The sequence below is a fragment of the Aquarana catesbeiana genome, linkage group LG04 (genome assembly GCF_042186555.1).
Source record: "Aquarana catesbeiana isolate 2022-GZ linkage group LG04, ASM4218655v1, whole genome shotgun sequence".
NCBI classification, from domain to species: Eukaryota; Metazoa; Chordata; class Amphibia; order Anura; family Ranidae; genus Aquarana; species Aquarana catesbeiana.
The window spans coordinates 85,665,182-85,687,216 of record NC_133327.1 but is presented as its reverse complement, the minus strand read 5'-3'; the positions used below and the strand labels follow the sequence as shown (position 1 = coordinate 85,687,216).

Genomic DNA, 22,035 nt, shown 5'->3' with positions numbered 1-22,035 from the left:
TATATGCTGAAGGCATTCTCACTGTACGCTCCTAGCACAAAGACCAAGCTGTCCAAGACAGCTTTCGGCCTGGGCTAAAGTCTGGTATGAGTAAGCACTTAATGTAAGTGTGAAACGTGTCAGCTGTTCCGTACCACCCACAGTGGTGCCCTGTGTACCCCATGATCCTGTTTTACGAATAAAGGCGAACATAATTTATTCCGGTGTGCGGCTGTCCAGATCTCTTCATCCATCTATACCTGGGCTAAAGTCTGGTAGCTTGCGGGACCAGCTACCAATCATGTGACAGTGGTAACGGTGATTGCTTATCCTCCCCACCCCTCCTTTCAAACTGTTTAAAAGACCCTGAGGTGGGAAGGGATTAAAATAGAACTCTCCACAGCTGATAAAGGATCTATTGCTCATTTATTTCCCTGGGATGATATAACTCAGCGTAATACTTACCGAAAAAGCCAGTTCCTGGTGCCCCTGAGATAGAACATGGGTGGGAACTCCTGTCAGAAGCCATGTCCCTACACTGATGATGTGGCCACTGTGTGTAAGAGGAGTCATGACAAGACCAGCCCATAAATGGCAGGAAGAGCAGTCATTACAACTGGAACCAGCAGGAAGAAAGATCACATAAACATGAATTTAGTATTGTGGATGTAGCCAAGAGACAGCTATCTTTGCCTGTGATTAGAAGACACTGTACAGTGTTACTGTTGTAAAGCTATTTTCTTCTAGTGTTCAGCCTGAACTCTGTGCTGTCACTTCCTGAATATAGAGTGACTGAACTTCAAAGAGGAAGCAAAGCATCTTGGGACGAGTAGTCCAGGGAGCCAGAGTTTACTTTTAGCTGGACTCTTTTGAACTACAACTATCAGCCTGCTGGGAGGGAAGAACAGGATGCTGGGAGAGGTGATAAAAGGCTTGTGAGCTGGCAGGCTCTTCCTCTTGGGACACCGGCCTGGATCTGCAAGCAAGGACTCTGTGTCTGAGGGTGCTGTAGCCGAATCGCAGCCTGTGCAAGAAAGAGTCATCGCGAGTGTGTTCGAGGGGCTTCCATTGTCAGCATCCTCTGGTTGTTCGGCGGCAGCCTGGAGGCTGCTCCTGCTCCTTCCACATCAGATCCAGCTGGGCCGCCGTGCAGTGCAACGCAAGGTCAGAAGCCATCCCCTGAGCCAGGACCCAGAGGGAATCACTGTAAAGTTTTCACATCTCGTCTTTAACACCACCAGTCACAGGGATTTGTGAGTGGGAACCTGCCCATCTTCTCCTCATAGACACTGCATGCAGACAATGTGGTCTCTCTTTCAATGCTTACACCTATAGAACTTTGTGTCGCATTACACCTGGTCAATCAGCTAAAGTGTTCATCTTATGTCAGAGTATCACAGGCACACTTTGCACCCCTTGCCTGCTAAGACACACCAGCCTAAGTTGTTTCACTCTGCTATACAGAACATTCTCTGACATTATTCACCTAAGTGCTAGCTGAAGATTCAAGGACTCTACCTCTATAAAGGAACTACATTTAACCTTCCCCTGTTTACAAGGGATTGATATTGCAGTGCTGAAATGGCCTTGATTTGCCTGGGACTTTATTTCTTAAAGGAGCGGGTTAAAGTTTTCAAGTTAAACTGTTTGTGTTGAATTTCATACATTATTACACTTTGCCTGGGCCTGTGGGTTAAAGAACAGAAGGGAAGTGGTCTGATCCAGCTAAGGTCATTCCCCTCCCCTCCTTCTGCCTGTTCACATAGGCTTCCTATGTCCAAGCAGGGTTTTGACCATATCTAATTGTCCTTTATATTATGTCAGATATCGTTTGTTTTTATTATTGCCTCTACCATCAGTAGTGCTTTGCTAGAGGTTCTCCTAAAGAGGACAAGCTTATGTCCTTCACCTTTAATGTCTTTATTACACCAGTAAACAAAGCTTAACTGTTTCACTAGACTTGTGTGTGTCTTTAATTATCGTTATTACTGATACAAATGTCTTAACCCAGGGTGTCAGAGGGTCGGGGCAACCAGTGGGGTACCATTTCAACTAGCAGCCCTCACTGGGGTAGCGCTACATAATTTTAATATATAGCTCCCCTGAGTTAACCTTTCAGGATGATTGTCTTAAAAAGTGTTTTTCAAAGTCATAGGACCTTTTGTCTAGACTGGAGGAAAAATTAAAATATTGAGATATTTGGAAAGTGGGAAGAGGATGGGGTATTGTTTGATGTAGCATGTCTTGATGCAACTGGAGCAATGCAGACTGAACTTTAGATTGTAGAATGTATTTGGAGTTAAAATTGGACAAAAGAAGCAGTACCCAGCACAACAATATAAAGTTTGATAATACACTGTGTAAATAGCAAAGTCCTAGACGTAGCAACAAAGCATAAAGCCATGGAGAGGAGTGAGTAAGGAGACTGTAGAAAAGTCACATCTCCATTTGAATGGCAATTTGCACAGAAATGATTATAAAACATAAAAAGATGTTTAACCACATATGGACTGCAGAACTTTGGGGCAAATGGATACTGTTAAGTCAGTCTGGCACTATAATTAAGCAGAGAGAGAATATGCATATATCGACCTAGCATAATCTAAACACAAATAAAGAAGATGTTAGGCGCTGAACAAATGCATTTTGTTCTCCTTTTGCTGGCTGTCGTTAGAGATCGCCAGTTAACCACACTGTCCCTGTTGTGACAAAATAAAGGAAAAGTTATGTGCTAATGATGGTACGAAGCAGTGGGAGTTATAGCTGAAGTGGCACATTTATAATGGAACTTCACAAATTATTGCCGACTTTCTTATTCAGAGCGGAGATAGTACTGAACAAACAAAGCATGATGTCCTAATCAACAAATTACCTGCACACTGTTTACAGGGCAACCTTATCTCTGAACACCACCACGATGAACAGAATACTAAATATGGGTTTTATATCAAGATGAGGCACGTGGAGCCCGATGAAGGCTTCAAACACTGTTCTACTGGGAATTTTAATTCATTTCACGTTTAAGCTTTAGGTAACTGCATTAGTACAGAGCAGGCAGAAGACAACACTTGCACCTGCCAAGCATGAGTAAACTAAATTGACGGGGCTACCAAAAATTAGCTCAATCCTCTCCTGGGGCTCCTATGTAGCAGCGCTGTATCCAGTACTTGTGTTACCTTTGGCCTGGCATGGTCCAAATGTTGCTTGCACAACCCTTAGTAATGTCTGATAAAGGCAGGCATGCATACTAAGTTGTTCAGCTCAGTATACTCTTCCACAGCTAGAGTTTGATGACCCTGTATGTTTGAGTCCTGAAAACAAACGCATGCTTTGCCCATGAAGGGCAACTGAAGTTTAGTTTTAAACTTCTCTAATCCACTACTGCACATGCCTCCTGAACTTACCTATACTAACACCCCCCACCCCAGCTTCTACTTACCCATGTACCAGAGCCACATTTTGTGCAATGCTCAGGTTGAAATCCTGTGCTGCATCAGTCATGCCAACACACTGAGACCTCACAGACTTTGTACAGGCCCAGAAAGCAGGGACAGTGTACTAGACACCTCCATACAAATCTAGTAGAGCTCAGTGAACAAGCATGGCAATTAAAAAGGAGGATTTCTGACTGAGAAGAAATATTACGTAGGATATGGCTCAAGTAGAGAATTAAACTAGGATTAAACTCCCTTGTATGATGTTTACCTATATGTAACCCTATAATAAGGCTTACCTATAGGTTCAGTAAATATCTCCTAAACGTGCACCGATTAGGAGATAGTTACTTTAGATGCAGCCGGTGACATTAGAGCTGTGCCATAAACAGTGACCCCAGCGAGCATGCACACAAGTGACGTCATCGCCGAAGCCCACAAAACCCGGAAGGAAGACCGGGTGAAGATGGAAACGTCTTCAGTAATGACAGCGAGATTGGCCCTACACCTTGACAGAGATTAGTAGAGTCCTCATCTCTGTGCAAGCGTTGGCTAGAGTGATTTGAATACAGGGCTGTCGTTATTTTGCTTCTAGTAGATGAACAGTGATGAGGGAGCGAAAAAAACAGTAAACAAATGTAGTAAGGAAAGGTTGTATTAAAGTGAATCTGTTGCCCTTAATGGTCCACTTTAAACTTGTATTTTAAAAGTGAAGAGTAAAATAAGTCGAATGGTTCTTACCATTCAGACATAAAAATAACAAAAAAAAAAAAAAACTGGCTGTTAAAATTACATAGAAGACATGACCTTTATGTCAAGAGGATAAATTATATTTTATGTAGTGCAGCTCTGCTTGTTACATCCTGAACGTTGCCAGAACTTCTCTGACTTAAAGATTAAGTTCACCTTTTAAAAAAAAAAAAATAATAATAATAAATGTACTTTTTTTGCAGGTAAAAAAGTGTGCACTTATTGTTTTTTTTTTTTTTTCCCAAGAAGCCTGCAAAGCGTTGCCCCTGCTATCACCACATCGTAGCTACAATCTCAGACTCCTGCAGACTCTCAGCATTGCTGTCTGCTCGTACGTCATACGGGGAGGCAGTTACTTGAGAGCAGGAACCACAAGCTGTTAGCCGCAATAGCTGATGCTACCTGTAGGCATTCATTCACAGGAAACTGTGAATGTATGATGCGGCTGTGAGAGCTGAGCCCCCTGTGGCTGTTCTGTTTTAAAATTGTGACAGGGGTACAGGGGGGAGAATCCCCCACCCACTATCAAAGGGAGATATGGGATGGTGCGGGGGTTTCAGGAGGTTGCAGATGCTGCAATATGTTGCAAGTTCCACAGTAAAAATGGGTGGAATATGTAGCATATTCCAGAGGTGAACTTATCCTTTAAGGCCCGTATATGTTCAGGTTACTGTGACCCAGCATAGCCTCCTCTCATTACAGCCCGAGTTACACATCCTATCAATAGAGGTTGTAGAACACATATTTTTCTACCAAGAAGCTGCCTAGCCAGAGCTACCTAAAAGACTTTTGAGGAAGAAGGGGGATTCTTGCATCAGAACTTGCTTCATTCCATATCAATGAGAATGCAAAGCAGTTTGAAGCAGGTTAAAGCTTAGAAGGAGGTCAAAAGCACCTTTCAAAATACTGTAAATGATTTCCTAAAGTGTGTCAAATATCAAATGCACATGAAGATAAGCTGCATTTCTCCACTAACACAAGCCCAAAGTTTTGGGGTATAATTAAAGTTAATGACAGGGTCCCTTTAATCACATAGATGCCAATTACTTTTGCACTTTAAGCTGCTGAGATTTCCTTTAGATAAGTATGAGGAACAAGATAACAGTTTAGATTTATGCCTGACTTTTAATCATTTTATTGATCGGAATTTTAAACAATAGAAAAGTATTGGATTGAAGCAAAGGTAACAGGAGTACAGACAACCATACAAAGCTTAACATTGCAGGGTGTTTGTCTGAGCCGAATAGTCATGCTTTGTATAAAAATAAGTTGTAGCTTCATAATGGTTAACTCAAACTGATGGACACTTAGGGGGTTATTTATGAAAGGCAAATCCACTTTGCACTACAAGTGCAAACTACAAGTAAAAGTGCACTCGAAATTGCACTTGGAAGTGCAGTCGCTGTAAATCTGAGGGATAGATCTGAAATGAGGGGAAGCTCTGCTGATTTTATTATCCAATCATGTGCAAGGTAAAATGCTGTTCTTTATTTTCCTTGCATGTCCCCCTCGGATCTACAGCTACTGCAATTCCAAGTGCACTTTGCACTTGTAGAGCAAAGTAGATTTCCCTTCCGTAAATAACCCCCACAGTTTGCTAAAGTCCTGTGCATTGTAAGAAACTGCTTTCTTATACCTGTTTTATCTATTTTCCACTCTTTATTGCATCACAGTACTACTGATCTCCAGCAGCCTTTCTATAGCCACATCTTGTCGGCATGCATGGACTCCAGTGACAGCTTTATTGTTCATGGCAGGTTTTTTGTTAATGCCAACACTTGACCATGCCTACATATTGTGTGTTAAAACAGATACAGGTAGTCTGTATTGAAAGTCCATGTGACAGGGTGACAACATAGGAGCACAACAGGGACACAGGGACAGAGTGCTGTCACCCTTTAACAGAAAGTGACTGAACAAGGACCGTAATGGCAGGATCATTAATTAATATTTTAACGATGTTGTAAATGTATAAATATTGGCAATAACCTTTAAAATATTGTTTACATGCTAATGCATATATAAGAGTTTGGTGATTGGGATCACATCCACTTTAATTAGATATCAAACTCCAATGTTTGACAGCACTGCAAAAAAAATCAATTCTATACATCGGGTTTTCAACAAACAAGCACACTTTTGCTAGTAAAGCTACTGTATCTGCAGTGTTCCTTCCGCCTCCCCTTCCCGGGGAGCACAGTGACAGGCTCCTCTTCTTTCTTTCCTCCATCCAGCCAGGTAGGAAACACAGACAGGAGGATGAGTCAGCAGGAGCTGCTGTGTGCTTATTGTGGTGCTACAGGTTAATTATGGAAAGGGGGCCATATGACATTGCTGCAAGGACCAATCTATCCACCTTCCTGTCACCTCATCTTTTTGTGTGCGTTAGGGTGAAGAGGCATCTCATACACAAATAGTATACCTATTAAAGCAATGTTTTGGAGTAACAAACTATTTCGCCAAGCAATGGTAAAGGCCCAAATTACTACAATTTGCAGCTGACCCCCATTATTTACCAGATTAGAAACTGAAAACAAAATTCCAGGCAAAATGAAAATAAAAATGTTATTGACCATTAAATAATAAAATAAAAAAAAAAATAATAAAAAAACAGCTCTTGCTGCAATATTTACCTTTAACCACTTGCTTAATGGGCCCTTAAACCCCCCTCCTGCCCAGACCAATTTTCAGCTTTGTCGCACTTTGAATGACAATTGGGCGGTCATACAACACTGTACCCAAATGGAATTTTTATCATTTTTCCACACAAATAGAGCTTTCTTTTGGTGGTATTTAATCACAGCTGGAATTTGTATTTTTTGCTAAACATACAAAAAAAGATGGAAAATTTTGAAAAAAAAAAAAAAATCATGTTTCATAGTTTGTTTTAAAATTTTGCAGACAGGTAATTTTTCTCCTTCACTGATATGTGCTGATGAGGCGGCACTGATGGCCACTGATAAGAGGGCACTGATGAGCACTGGTAGATGACACTGATGGGCACTGATGTACAGCACTGTTGATGAGGCACTGACTGTGGGCACTGATAGGTGGCACTGTTGTCTACTGCTAGGTGGAACTGGCAGGTGGCACAGGTGGGAACTGAGGAGCTGGCGGCAGCTCTCCGTGATCGGGACTGATATCCCTCTCACGGCCACCAGTGATTGACTTTTTTTTTTTCCTCCTCACGCTGTCAGTGCAAGGAGAAAAAAAATAGCTGCTTAATGGCTCTGTTTATATCACATGATCACCTGTCACTGGCTGACAGCTGATCACGTGGTAAGGGGTCGGTATCGACCCCTTACTCTGATTTGTGATCCAGTGAGTCCCATAGACTCGCTGATCACAGAGCGTGCCACGCGCGCCCTACAGGAGGCGGCAGGCCGCTCGGGCATGGGAGGACATCAATAGACGTACTCCCGGCAAAGTAGGTCCGCGCTGTAGCCGTCATTCGGCTATAGCGCGGACCTGAAGAAGTTAAAAGAGAAGTTTAAGTTTTAGGCCCCTTTCACACTGGGGTGGTGGGGGTGTCTGCGGTAAAACAGCACTATTTTTAGTGCCGCTTTACCGTCGTTTTAGCGGCGGCATTTGGCCCGTAGCGGGGCGGTTTTAACTCTCGCTAGCGGACGAAAAAGGGTTAAAACCGCCCACAAAGCTCCGCTACAGCGGTGGTGTAGCCGCGCTGCCCCATTGATTTCAATGGGCAGGAGCGGTGAATACACCGCTCCTTCACCACTCCAAAGATGCTGTTTGCAGGAGTTTTTTTTTTCTCCTGCCAGCGCACCGCTCCAGTGTGAAATCCCTCTGGCTTTCACACTGGAGACACAGCAGCGGCAGTTTTAGGTCGGTTTGCAGGCGCTATTTTTAGCACAATAGTGCCTACAAACTACCCCAGTGTGAAAGGGACCTTACAAGAAAAAAAAAAGTATCCTCGCCTATGTGGATGCAGCATCGGCATGGAGAACAAAGCGAACAAATACGACTGATCACTCAGTTCTCCCCTCCGCTCTGAGCAGAGAGCTGTGACTGTCCGTCCCCGGCTCTCTGCTTTGCTCTCCCAGAGGGAGGAAGCAGCTGGCTCAGTGTCCCAGTGGTGCAGCTGAGAGGCTGAGCCAGCTGCCAGTCCAGGCATCTGGGTGGATTCCGAATGAAAAGTTGGGATCTTTCCCCATCCTGGACCTGCTGAGTGACATCAGCCGACAGCTAGCTTTAGCATGCTGTCGGCTGAAAACGGGACACATGAGTGCAGGACTAAGGGGGTTATTTACTAAAGGCAAATCCACTTTGCACTACAAGTGCACTTGGAAAGGCAGTTGTTGTAGATCTGAGGGGGACATGCAAGGAAAATAAAAAACAGCATTTTAGCTTGCACATGATTGGATGATAAAATCAGCAGAGCTTCCCCTAATTTCAGATCTACCCCTCAGATCTACAGCGACTGCATTTCCAAGTGCTCTTGTAGTGCAAAGTGGATTTGCCTTTTGTAAATAACCCCTAAGTGTACTCTTGTGATCTACAGAAGTATAGTCAAAAAAGCTTTCCTCCGGCAGTACTTTTTTCTGTCCTCAGTCTGACAGCCAGAATCAGTTAACCCATTTCCTCTGAGCCAAAGTTGTCCTACAACAGTCCCCAGCAAGTGACTGGACAGCGATAGGAGAAACAGCAAAGTGATATTTTTTTTTTCTGCTGCTATGATTTCCCCTTCTATCAACATATTTCTTGTTAGCACGGCAATACTGCAGTCCTGCTGTACATGTATTGCTTGCATTAAAAAAGTATTTTTAATGTCACATTAATGATTACAGAGCTGCATTCGTTTGTCTCTTTTATATTTGCTTAGAGCAGTGTTTCTCCAGTCCTCAAAGGCCCCAACAGGTCATGTTTTCAGGATTTCCCCCAGGTGAAACGGCTGTGGTAATTACTGAGGCAGTTAAACTGATCAAATCACCTGTGCAAAATAATAGATGGCTGAAAACATGACCTGTTGGGGCACCTTGACAACTGGATTTAAGAAACACTGGCTTAGAGGACCAAGAGACAGTACATTAACCACTTCAGATCCAGAAAGTTTTACCCCTTTCATTGCCAGGCCATTTTTTAAAATATGGCACTGCGTTGCTTTAACTGACAATGGTGCGGTTGTGCAACGCTGTTACCTAATAAAATTGAAGTCTTTTTTTTTCTCACAAATAGAGCTTTCTTTTGGTGGTATTTGATCACCTCTGTGGTTTTTATTTTTTGCACTATAAACAAAATAGACCGACAATTTTGAAAAAAACACACAAAATTTTGTACTTTTTTGCTATCAAACACAGCCAATAAAAAAATTTTAAATATCCAATTTCTTCATCAATTTAGGTCAATATGTATTCTGCTACATATTTTTGGTAAAAAAATCCCAATAAGCGTTTACTGATTGATTTGCGCAAAAGTTATCACGTCTACAAATTATGGGATATATTTATGGCATTTTTATTTTTACTAGTAATGGTAGCGATCAGCGATTTTTTGCGGGACTGCGACATTGCAGCGGAAAAATTGGACACTAAGTGACACCAATACAGTGATCAGTGCTAAAAAAAAAAATGCACGGTCACTGTATAAATGAAAGTGACAGGGAAGGGGTTAGCATCAGGGGCGATCAAAGGGTTAGAGTGTGATCCTAGGAAGTGATTTATAACTGTGTGGGGGATGGTTTAAATGGAGGAAGAGAGAGATCTGTGTTCCTGATTAGCAGGAAGACAAGATTCCTCTCTTCCTCTCTGACAGAACAGTGGTCTGCCTTGTTTACATAGGTAGCCTGCTGTTCTGCCTTTCCAGCAAACAATCGGCGGGTCCAGGCGGCCATCGCAGCTGCTGGACCTGCTAAATGGCTTCTGCTGTTTCCAATCACAGCGCGAGTGGGTCGCTGGCAGTGTGCGCCCCAGACCCCGAGGTGGAAACAACGTACAGGTACGTTATTTCGCGCAGCCGGGTCGCCCTGCCGCAGTAGATGTGCAGTGGGTGGTCCAGAAGCAGTTAAAGGCTAAATTTACCTTTATAAATAATTAAAAAAATGTAAAAAATAAAGAACTGTACATTTTTTTGCAGGTAAAAAATGTGAATGTATTTTTTTTTTTTTTTTTTACCAGCAGCCTGTGAAGCATTGCACCCACGATCAGCAGGTTCCTGCAGACTGGCCATGTAGCGGTTTGCCTGTGCCAAGCAGTTACTGAATGATAGGAAGACTCGATTAACGACCTAGAGTGATCACCAGTACCCTGGTAGTTCATGGAAAACTACTAACCGGGGACCTCATTCATCTCCTCTGGCGATGCCCAAAACTTCATTGATACTGGAGCGGGGTTCTCTCCACTTTCAACAGAGTTTTTTAAACGACTGTTCCTCTAAATTCAATTTGCTGTTTGCTAGGTGTCCTTGAAGAGGTGATTCCAGAAGAGATGACAAGAGTAGCCTTTTCTAGCGCTTTATTTCAGGCTAGGAAAGTAATTCTGCAACCCCACATCTGTTAAAACCTGGGTGAATCATATGGGGAACACCCTTTTCTTGGAAAGATATATATATATATATATATATATATATATATATATATATATATATATATATATATATATATATATATATATAGAGATATATAGATAAGCACAGGGGTCGGTTGGGCAAATTTGAGGCCCAAAGGCTCTGGGCTCCTTGGCTTGATACCCCTGGGCTGAATCCTAGAGAACTCATCCTGATGAGACTTCTATAATGTCCAGCTGGATGATTTTATTAAATGGTCTTCAGCATATGTGGTTTATGTTTTGTTTTTTCCTTTCTCTGGACCCTATGTTTATATTGTTTAGTTTAGCCTCAATCTTCATATACCGATTGCTGGACATGCTGTATAATTGACTTATTAGGCCATGTTGGGATGTGGTGCAACACAAATTATCTTTCTAGTACAACTGAATGTATATGGTTTATAGCTCTGTGTCAGCTCACTGGATTGTCTTTGTATTTTGTTTATTTTCAAAAAAACCTTTTCTGATTAAAAAAAAAAAAGAAAACTACAAGCCATCAACCGTAATGGCTGACAGTAGTTCCCATATTCACAGAATATGTGAATGAATGATGCAGCCGAGTGGGCAGAGCTCCGCACAGCTGCACTTTTTCTTATAATTGTGACAGCAGGTGCAGGGAGAAGATCCCCTGCCCGCTAGCACAACAAGGACTTGGGGAATCATGTTGTGGAGCTGCTACATCACTAACATGTTACACCCTGAATATGCTATGTTTGATAGCAAAGAAAGGACATCAAAGCATTAAAAGGTTAGTTGAACTTTTCAGAAAAAAAAACGAAGGTGACACCCTGCCCATCCCCTGGTCACTGTTGTATTTACCCTTCATGGGTGATGAGCTGTCGGTGCCCAGCCAGAGAAGCAGTCCAGAGATTGGAAATCCTAGTTTTTCTCCCCCATCTCTCTGTAAGACTTCCAGGATGGATCAGAGCAATTCTGATTGGTCAGCGTTGGCACGTCACAACTTTGACCAAGAAACGCTCAGAAACATCCTGGAAGCCCTACAGAAGGAAGGGTAAGAAGAGTAGGGATTTCAAATCCCTGGACTTCTAACAACAGCTGCGTGGGCACTGACAGCTCATCATCCACTAAGATAAGCACAGTGAGGACTGGAGGGGGGAGGGTATAGGATGTTAGTTCACCTTTTCATTTTTTTTCTGAAAACGATGAACTTACACTGAATTTTATTGCTCTTGCAGCTTATAGCTTGAGAATAACATTCTATTTGATGAGACAGAATTTCTCTTTTTATGATTAACTAAACATTTTGTTCAGAAAAACAAACTCAGCATTGCAACACCCCAGCGTCTCAATGTTGCCTTCTTCCTTGCCTGAATGGTGAACCATCATTAAGGGATGTATGTGGTTTGCTGCTGTGACTGACAAGCTTTGCTCTGACCTCATCCTCCCTAGTGGACCTTGTATGGGTCACAATTCTGGAAAATGTCTGAAATGCAAAGAACAAAATATCTCCATCCAAAAGAATGTTTGTTAAAATCCTTATAGGCAGGCTAAACGTCTACTTCAAGACACATACAATGACCTTCCTAGGTCTTCATTATTATAAGTACCCAAAACAATTTCACAGAGTCTTGGAGAAGTCAGCAAAAAGCAGGCGGATGTCTGACTTAAACGTACAAAAATCTTTCCTAAATAGCCCAAAATTAACTGTCCAAGTCCACTATGCGGGGGGAAAAAAAAGGCAAAGGCAGCTATTTATTTTACTCTGCATGATGTTTTACAGCTACAGATCAGAATATAGCTCTCTACCATCCTTCCTCTAAAACTTCCCAAGAAATGAGCAGCCTCTAGAACTTGGCAACAAGTAAACAATCACATTTATTAAGCCCACAGCTACAGAATTCCGGTAGAAGAGAATTAATCAATAGTTTAGTCTTTCCTCTGGCATCGGGAGCACACCACCACAGAAAGAAATTAGTTACAGCTGAGTTGCAGCTAAAAGATAGAGAATTTATCTAAGAGCTCTACGGGCAATCATTACCAGCGCGCACTGGTGCAATAAGCCAGCCGATGCTCCCCGTCAGGCCTTTGTGTGAATGCAGTGAAATATTAATGTGATACTAGGCAAGAAATATGCCCTGGATTCCTAAGTCTCAGAAAAACCCTCAGTCTGAACAATCTTTTAGTAGCCCCAGTGCTGATAAACTTGAGCATGTCGGCAACACTCATGTTAATGTGCAGGACCACATGCACAAGCTCACAATGTGCGGTGTGGTACCATTCATTGAGAGTGGCATCCCAATGCAATATATAGTACAATGCAGCGTGTGCACCACAACCAAGGTTGCCAACCTCCCGCAGCATTTTTTTACTGACAAAACATGGCAAATTTAACGACGGGCACATTTTTTTTACTTGCAACCTGAGAAATTACAGAAGTCCTATTGATAACTAACACAATGACTATTTGAACAGTATAAATATGATATGGAAACACTGACAATACCTAGAACAAAGTAATTTGCTAGAGTTACACTTAAAAAGTCAACATGGCATGAAATGATCAGCCCCTAATATTTACTGGCAGTTGTAAAAAAAATCACATATTTTTACAAACTGTCAGTAAATTTACTAGCAGTTGGCAACCCTGACCACAACACAGTACGAGGAGGAGCAAAATAACAGTTTTGTTTTATGTCTCACTTTCAATCATTTTTATTGATTGGAATTTTAAACAATAAGAAAGTATCGGATTGAAGCAAAGCTAAACGGAGTACATACGAACATAAATATTCCAGTTGGAGTGTTTGAGCCGAATAGTCATGTCTGTATTAAAGTAGGCATGCTGGAGCTTCATAACATTAACTCTCACTGAGGGACATTTAGTTTGTTAACTCCTTATCGCTGGAGGCAGGCATTTCGGTCATGTGACCACCGCGATTGGCTGTCACAGCGGTCACATGATCAAAAAGCTGCCAAGTAGCGATCGGGAGGTTGTTGTTACTGCTGTGATTTGCGCATGCACAGTAAGAAACCAGCTGTGAAGCTGTAAGGCTTTACTTCCGGGTTCACTTAGCATAGATGGAAGTGCCAGCACCCGAGGGCCAATTCAAGAATTGTCTCAGGTGAGGACACTGCTGGATGCCTGGACAGGTAAGTGACCTAATAGTAAAAGTCAGTAGGTACAGCATTTGTAGCTGCTCACTATTTTTTTTTTGGGGGGGGAGCGGAACTCCTCTTTAACCACTTAAGGACTGGAAGGATTTACCCCCTTAATGACTGAGCCATTTTTTGCATTACGGCACTGCGTTATTTTAACTGATAATTGTGCGGTCGTGCAATGCTGTATCCAAATAAAATTGATGTCCTTTTTTTCCCACAAATAGCGCTTTCCTTTGGTGGTATTTGATCACCTCTGCGGTTTTTATTTTTTGCGCTATAAACAGGGACAATTTTGAAAGAAAACAATATTTTACTAATAACTATATATTGATTGGTCTGCGCAAAAGTTATATCGTCTACAAACTATGGGATATTTTTATGAAATTTTGTATTTATTTTTTTGTTAGTAATGGCAGTGATCAGCGATTTTTAGCAGGACTGCGACCTTGCGGCAGACAAATCGGACACCTGACACTTTTTTGGGAACCAGTGACATTATTACAGTGATCAATGCTAAAAGTATGCACTGTTGCTGTACTAATGACACTGACAGGGAAGGGTTAACACCAGGGGCGATCAAAGGGTTAAGTGTGTTCCTAGGGGATGCTTTCTAACTGTGTGGGAGATGGACTGACTGTATAAACAGAGAGATCCATGTTCCTGCTTAGCAGGAACACAAGATCTCTCTGTTCATACCTGACCTGTCTCTCTGGGGAGCGATCGCGGGTGGCTGGCGGACATCACATCCGCCAGTCCCGCTGATTGGCTCCCCCGCTGGCCAGGCAGCACACTGGCTAGTGCATGGTACGTTGTTTCATGCAGCTGTGCCACCTTGCCGCAGTATATCTGCGGCGGGTGGTCGTCAAGTAGTTAAAGAGTATGCTACCCCAACTTTTCATATTCAAGATATGTACCTGCTGTACCATGTACTTGCATAAAAAGGTATCCTGTTCTCTTTGTATTGTCCCCTTTGTGTGAAATCCCTGGTGTTCCTGCCATTCCCTTTGCTTTCATATTAAAAACTGATCTCACTAGGCATGAGAACACAGTGTAAAGTCAGCATGCTCCTACCCAAACAGCCATTTATTGGAAAGACCAGTGTGCTACTGTTTTCCCTCCCCTAGCTCTCTGAGCTCCTTATGCAGGTAAGAACAGAGGGAATGTGATCACTTATAAAGAAAAAAGGAGAAAAAAGGTGTGTGTGTGTATATATATATATATAGTTTTTTACATACACACACACACAAATGTTTTGCCTTTAATTTCCTTTTTAAACTGAATTGGTTGTTTTACAAGGTGAGGGTTCACATATACTTTAAAGCTCTGTGCAACTTCTTTTTTTCATATGTGTTTTACTTGTTTTCCATACTTTATTGTGTTTCAGTGTCCTGATTTCCCACAGCCTCCTTACACCTTCCTGTGTGCATGTATGGACTCAAGGGATAGCTTCATTTTTCAGGGGAGGTTTTCTGTTTTTGACAACACTTAACTTTGCCTGTATACAGTAACATGTGGTAAAACAGACACGTGTAGTCCATATTGAAAGGCTGTGTGACAGGGTGACAACATAAGCGCATAACAGGGACAGAGTGTTGTCACCCTATAACAGAAAATGAATGAAAAAGACTATTATGGCAGAATTAACAATTATTTTTTTTTTTAAATATGTTTTATTAAGTATTTAAAATGACAAAGTAGAACGTATGCTATGAATTTCTGACAAAAAGTTAGAGATTAAACAGGGGGCCTCAGGCCGTTAAATATTGTCAAAATCAAGTAAAATCAAGTAACTGTTGGAATGGTGTTACAAATATAAGAACATTAAGTATAGGGGGTAAAAGAAAGTATAGAATAGAAGAGAAAGAAGGAAGAGGAGAAGTGAAGGGAGGATACCGTGAAACAATAGCCTCCCGAGCTTGCCGGTGGGCCAGGAGTTCAAAGGATGGTCAGTACATTTAATGGTAAACTGATATACAGTATGAATTGGTGATCAAGTCACCTGATACCAAAAACTTGTTGATCAATTGATTGATTTTTGGTAATTGGCTGTATTAGTCCCAATTCCAATAGGTGCCAAAATAAATGGAGATTATAGTGATGATTTTTCAGATGCTGTTAAACTCTAATCAATGAAGAAGCGCCATCTGAATTCAAAGCATTTGATATAGCTGGTATTTTGCATTGTGGCGTCCAGTTTTTCTCTGAATAGAAGTGTTTTGACAATTCTTTTTTTTAATGAAGCTGTACATTTATAAATATTGGAAATAACTGAAAAGAACAGCAATGATTATATGATATTTTGGTGACTGGGATTACATCTACTTTAATTGGTTATTACCACAACACATATATGGCACGTTGGGGCCTCCTGCGTTGTTAAAGGGTCACGCAGGATTTTTTTAATCTGTTACGGTGTGTTGGCAGCCCACTTATAATGAATGGGTTACCTTTAAGTAGAATTCCTAACTGGTCTTTAAAATGCCCTCCCCTTCCTCGCAGTTGCTATACTAACTAATCTATGTAAAAAAGATGTATATACTTACCTATTTTCAGCCATCACCAGTCCGGTCATGTGATGCGGCTCCCCTGTGTCAGCCAGCGGCGGCTGACAACAGCTGGGAAAGCCGGGAGTGATGACATCACCCATAGGTTCCGATGTCCCTCCACCTGCCGCTGGCTGACAGAGGAGATGGATCATATGACTGGACTGAAGCAGGCTGAATATAGGTAAGTATATACATCTTCTTTACACAGGTTAGTTAGTATAGGTCAACACCTAAAACAAATATAATGCATGCTATTAATACCACCAATTAAATTACAAATTGTATTGTGTGCCCTTTATTAGATAAGAAAAAATGTACCTGCAACTCTCAGCAGATGAGCCAGTGACAGTAGCTTGGATGCCTGCTTGTAGCTGGTGGAAGACTGAGAAATACACTTCTTGATGAGGCTAAGGCGATCAGAACACAAACGCACTGCAATGACAAAGAGCAAGACACAGATTACATAACGGCCCCCCATAAACTATGTCAACGTTCTCTGGTAAGCACAAATTATGTTTGAATCGGCCACATATTCCCGATGCAATTTTAGAATACCAACCTTTTCTGTCAGTGATTTTTCCATACCTAGAACAGTCACACAAATGTAGAATAATTTAATATATTAGATGCTTTACTGGACCACTTCTTATGCCCCGTACACACGGTCGGACATTGATCGGACATTCCGACAACAAAATCCATGGATTTTTTCCAACGAATGTTGGCTCAAACTTGTCTTGCATACACACGGTCACACAAAGTTGTCGGAAAATCCGATCGTTCTGAACGCGGTGACGTAAAACACGTATGTCTGGACTATAAACAGGGCAGTAGCCAATAGCTTTTGTCTCTTAAATCATTCTGAGCATGTGTGGCACTTTGTGCGTCGGATTTGTGTACACACGATCGGAATTTCCGACAACGGATGTTGTTGTCAGAAAATTTTATATCCTGCTCTCGAACTTTGTGTGTCGGAAATTCTGATGGAAAATGTGTGATGGAGCCCACACACGGTCGGAATTTCCAACAATAAGGTCCTATCACACATTTTCCGTCAGAAAATACGACCGTGTGTACGGGGCATTAGTGTGCAAAATTCCTGCCATAAGCAAAATGAACCATTACCAAGTATTTGTTTTAAAATATATAATAGCATACTGCACCCTTTTCATATCAGAAGCACAGAAAGCTATAGAGCAGACAATGTGAAATTATAAAAATATTCAAAGCTACAGACTTTTAATGATAAAAAAAATAAATAAAAGCTACAGACTACTAGACTGGACTGCTTTAAGATTCAGTCAAACGGAAAACGTGTTAACAACAACCTATTTTTGCAGACACCATCAGCGCTGGCAAGTTGTAGAACACTGCAAAGATCTCCTTACATTTTTAAAGTCTGTTTAGGAAGTTTTTGCGAATGTGGGAGAAAGTGAGGAGACCAGCAGCTCCAACAAGCTCATTATCACTCAATCCAGCCATTTCCATTATTTCAAGTATAATTAAAGCGAAGATCTACCCAAAAGTGGATCTGATCTCCCCCCCCCCCCCCCCTGTGACACAATTGGCATCTTTCAGGGGGGAGGGCGGACAGGATACCTGTCTTTGACAGGTATCCTTTCCCACTTCCGGGAGCCTCAGCCGTGGCTATTGATGTCACGGCTGAGGCTCCCTCCTCCTCCCTCTTCCTTCCTTTGTTGCTGGGCCAGTAGGAGAGAGGAGCGGGCCTCGTGCATGCGCAGTAGGGTTCCCAGCATGAAGCCAAAAGGCTACACTGCCAGGTACCCTTACCCGCAATGGTGGCGGCAGCACCCAACAGCTGATGGAAACATCAGCTGCGGTGCCAGCAACACTGGACTCCAGGACAGGTAAGTGTCCTATTATTAAAAGCCAGCAGCTGCAGTATGTGTAGCTGCTGTTTTTTTTTTTTTTTTTGGGCGGCCCTCCGCTTTAAAGCCATTTTTTTTTTTTTTTTAGTTTTGGATGGAGTGGAGAGTGATTAAAACACCTATTAAGTTTTTATTGCTGTCTGTGTCCGTTAAGAAGATTCACCCTCTCTATATATCCTGTTTACCATTATCATTGAAAGTGAAAGTAAAAGAAAATCCCAAATTGTGGGTTATCCCCAAAACAGTAATAGAGGGGAATCTTGCAATGGTGACACTAGTTCTGGTAACCTGGCGGTCCCCAAGAGATTCTTTTAATTTGCAGTGATTTTTCCTCACTTCCTGTTTGGCTATGGGACAGGAAGTGAAGGGAAATCTCTGCAATGGGACATGATGGCAAAACAAAATTTAAAAAAATTGACAGGGGTTATAACCCTCTCTTGCTCTATCCAAAATGAAAAAAAAAAAAAAAACTGCCTATAGTTCTACTTTAGGACTGTGGGTAGCTCAACTGTCTACCCAAATGGATAATATTTGGTCTGATTGTTTTGGCAGACCTTCACACAATATAGCTGGTAAATTTTGCTGATCTGAGAGATCATATCTAAAACAAAATCTGACGGTGTGTGGTCAGCTTTGGACCTTATCTGCAGGAAACAAATATATTGTATTTTTTTTAATTTGGTAAAAGGTATCAGGTGTCCGCTGGAGAAGAATCTGTTAGAAAATGTGATATGGACTTTTACAGTCTTCAAGGCAACCACAATTTAATCATAATGCTTTACTTTTTCCAAGATACAAATAAAACTTTAATTAATGAAGAGTCTTTGGACAGAGAAAAAAAATAATTCTAGTAGAACCTAATAAGAGAACACTAAGGGCTTGTCTTGTTCTCACCAGCCTGCAAGCTAAAATCCATGCATGCTGGTGACTTCACTCAACTCTATGCACCACAGAGTGTTGTGACATGCTGTGATGTGTCGCACTGCATAAAAATGCATAGAAGCTGTTATTTCTATGCACCAGACACCATCACACATATATGGTGTGAACAGAGCACATCACCAACAAATGTTTTCCCCAAATTGAGCCTATGTTGATCTATGTAGATCAATAGACATAGTATGAATAAGCCCCAATGTTCCAATACTTAAAAGAGAAGTGTAGGATTAATTTTTATTTTGGAATCACACTTACCTAGGTGGATGCAGCATCAGTCCAATGCTGCATTTGTCCCCTGCCGGCTCTACCACAGAGAACTGAGTGATCTAACTCCACAAAACGCTTGCTTCTCAGAGCTCCCTGACCAGAGAGCTGGTGACTGTCAGTGACCGGTTCTCTGTTCCTCCTCCCCACCGTGCTTACTGGTGTGCTGAGCTGTGGAAGGGGTGAGAGTGGCTGGCTCAGGCTCTCAGGGGCTTGCTGAGAGGCTGAGCAAGGTGCTGGTCCAAGCTCCTGGGTTGTTCCTGATCATATGGTTGCGATCTTTTCCAAGCCTGGACCAGCTATGTGCCTTCAGCCTGCTATCTGCTGAAAATGGGTCACAGGAGTGCAGAATGAACTGCACTGCTGTGCTCCACAGGAGAAGTACAGCTAAATGAGCTTTGGCTGTACTTCTCCTTTAAAAGCTTTATGCTCCCTTTAGCGCCTGACCCCAATCAGTTTACTCACCTTAGTGACATGTACCAAGCAACAGGAGGAGCATAATACCATGCTGCAAAAGAGTTTCTTTCTAAGGGTTCCAGTGCTCATTGTGAGGGCAGTTTTGTCCTAAATAAAAAATTGGTGTCATGGAAGTGAAAGTATTGTTAAAAAAGAAAGAAAACCTATCGAAAGCTCTTGTGAGCAGAGCCCTCCTGACCCACTTGTCGTAATATAACTGTACTGTCTCCCTTTTTGTTAAGTGTTGTGCAAACAGCTGACACTATATAAATCCTGTATAATTCTAATAATAAATGTGAATCTAGATCCAGTGAAAGAGGAAGAAGCCCTAATTAAAAGATAGAGCTGGTACCAAACAGGCAGTATTTGCATCCTACATAGTCCATGATTTGTAGTGGGCACAACAGGGTCAAAATAGAGTAAGGACATGGCATTAATCCTGATAGACAGTGCCCAATCCTGATCCTCAAGGACTGCAAACAAAGCATATTTTCTTTGATAATATAAATCAGGTGTGCCCGACTTTTGACCTTCCTGGGCCACTTAGGAAGAAGAGGAAATGTCTTGGGACACACATAAAATACACTAATAATAAAAATAGCAGATGAACAGAAAAAGTCGGGCAGATCACTGATATTTTTTGTAATATTTTTTGTTATAAAAGTAAAAGAGTGCAACAGAAAACGAGTGCAATATTTTACACTGTTTTTGATAAACGAACACATCAATATCTGGTTCGATGGAAATAATAGTAATTCTCAATGAATTCTCAAGGTGCTCATCAGAAATTTTGGTTCTAATTTTGCCCTTTGTATGCTTCATCCTTGAATATAGTTGCTCACAAATATAGGTGCTGCCACAAAATGATGACATGAATAAGGCATGATTGTGAAGAGTGGGTATTTTTCTCTGGGAAGATAAAACTTATAAAAGTCCAGTAAAGAGACGCTATCCAATTTTTTTGGCCATATGTGTTCACTAAGTGTAAATGCATTTTTTACAAAAAATTCCAGCCCCCCCCCCCCCCCCCCCATTTTTAAGTTCACAATTTTGTGTTGGGCCGCATTCATAGCCGTCATGGGCCGCAGGTTGGATGCTCCTGATATAAAAGGGACACAGCTAGCACCCTCTATGAAGAACAAAGCCATGTACTTGTAAACAAAGCTAATATTGACTTGTGCAAACCCTTCAACACTATAGTTGATAATTGAGCCTTAGTACCCCCATAGCCACACAAGCCATACCAAGGCTGGTAGTAGAAAAAAGCTAAAAGAGATATTTCACACATTCTACATCAGTACCACCACAGATGAAAAAGAGATGTAGATGCCAACTTGGTTCTCTTTGCAGGTCGCTATGAGAGAACCCAGCTTGCTTGTACCCTGGCAGGTTGAGCAACAATCTAGAACCTTTTACTATAGACAAGAATCAGTCAATGACAGTCTGCAGCATGATGTGTGACAATGGGTGACCTCTGGCTGCCCTAAGCCCTAACCTATGTTCGCTATGCAGAAATATGGCCCTGTAAGCAAGTCTGTGAAGAGATTAGAACTGCATGGACTTGCAAGAAATGCTTCTATGATGAAAGGGTAAGCAAACATCTACCAACATGAGAAAGGAAAAGAAAATCAGCAAACATTAATCAAAACATGAATCTACCAACAGTGTAAGTTATCAGCCACTGGAATGGTTCTCAGAGACCTCTGACTGCGGATCATTCTTCTCTTACATGATGTGGAAAAAGCAATACAATGAAGGTTGGCCGCCAGTGATCCCAGTGTACACTAAGCTGCTGGGCAGCCCCTCCTTGGATTTCCAAACAATTGGACTGACAAAGTAGAAGTGTAGACATTTATCACAATTGGAGAACACAGAGCGCAGGAGCAGATGTTCCGCGCAGACAATAATGTAGAGTGGGCTACAGATGCCGAACACAGAGCTGTGAGCTCAGAAACGAGATAATGAAAGCCACATTAAGCAGTGAAGTGTGCGCGCTTCTAATAAGTAATCAGTATGCAAAACGGCAATGTTCTGGAGAAGAACAAAAGCTGCTGGAGAACTTTCCCCAAGGTAACCAAATTATACTGAAACAACTTGG

General features: G+C 41.8%; 1 protein-coding gene across 2 annotated transcripts in view; it reads right to left on the bottom strand.

Annotated features, from left to right (window-relative positions):
* The window catches only part of NBAS (NBAS subunit of NRZ tethering complex), a 1,128,646-nt gene that overhangs the window by 594,261 nt on the left and 512,350 nt on the right, over positions 1–22,035 (bottom strand). For both annotated transcript variants that reach the window (XM_073625355.1, XM_073625357.1), the window contains exon 32: positions 16,708–16,821. In XM_073625355.1, coding sequence (XP_073481456.1) covers positions 16,708–16,821 — 114 coding nt within the window. The remainder of the gene's footprint in view (positions 1–16,707; positions 16,822–22,035) is intronic.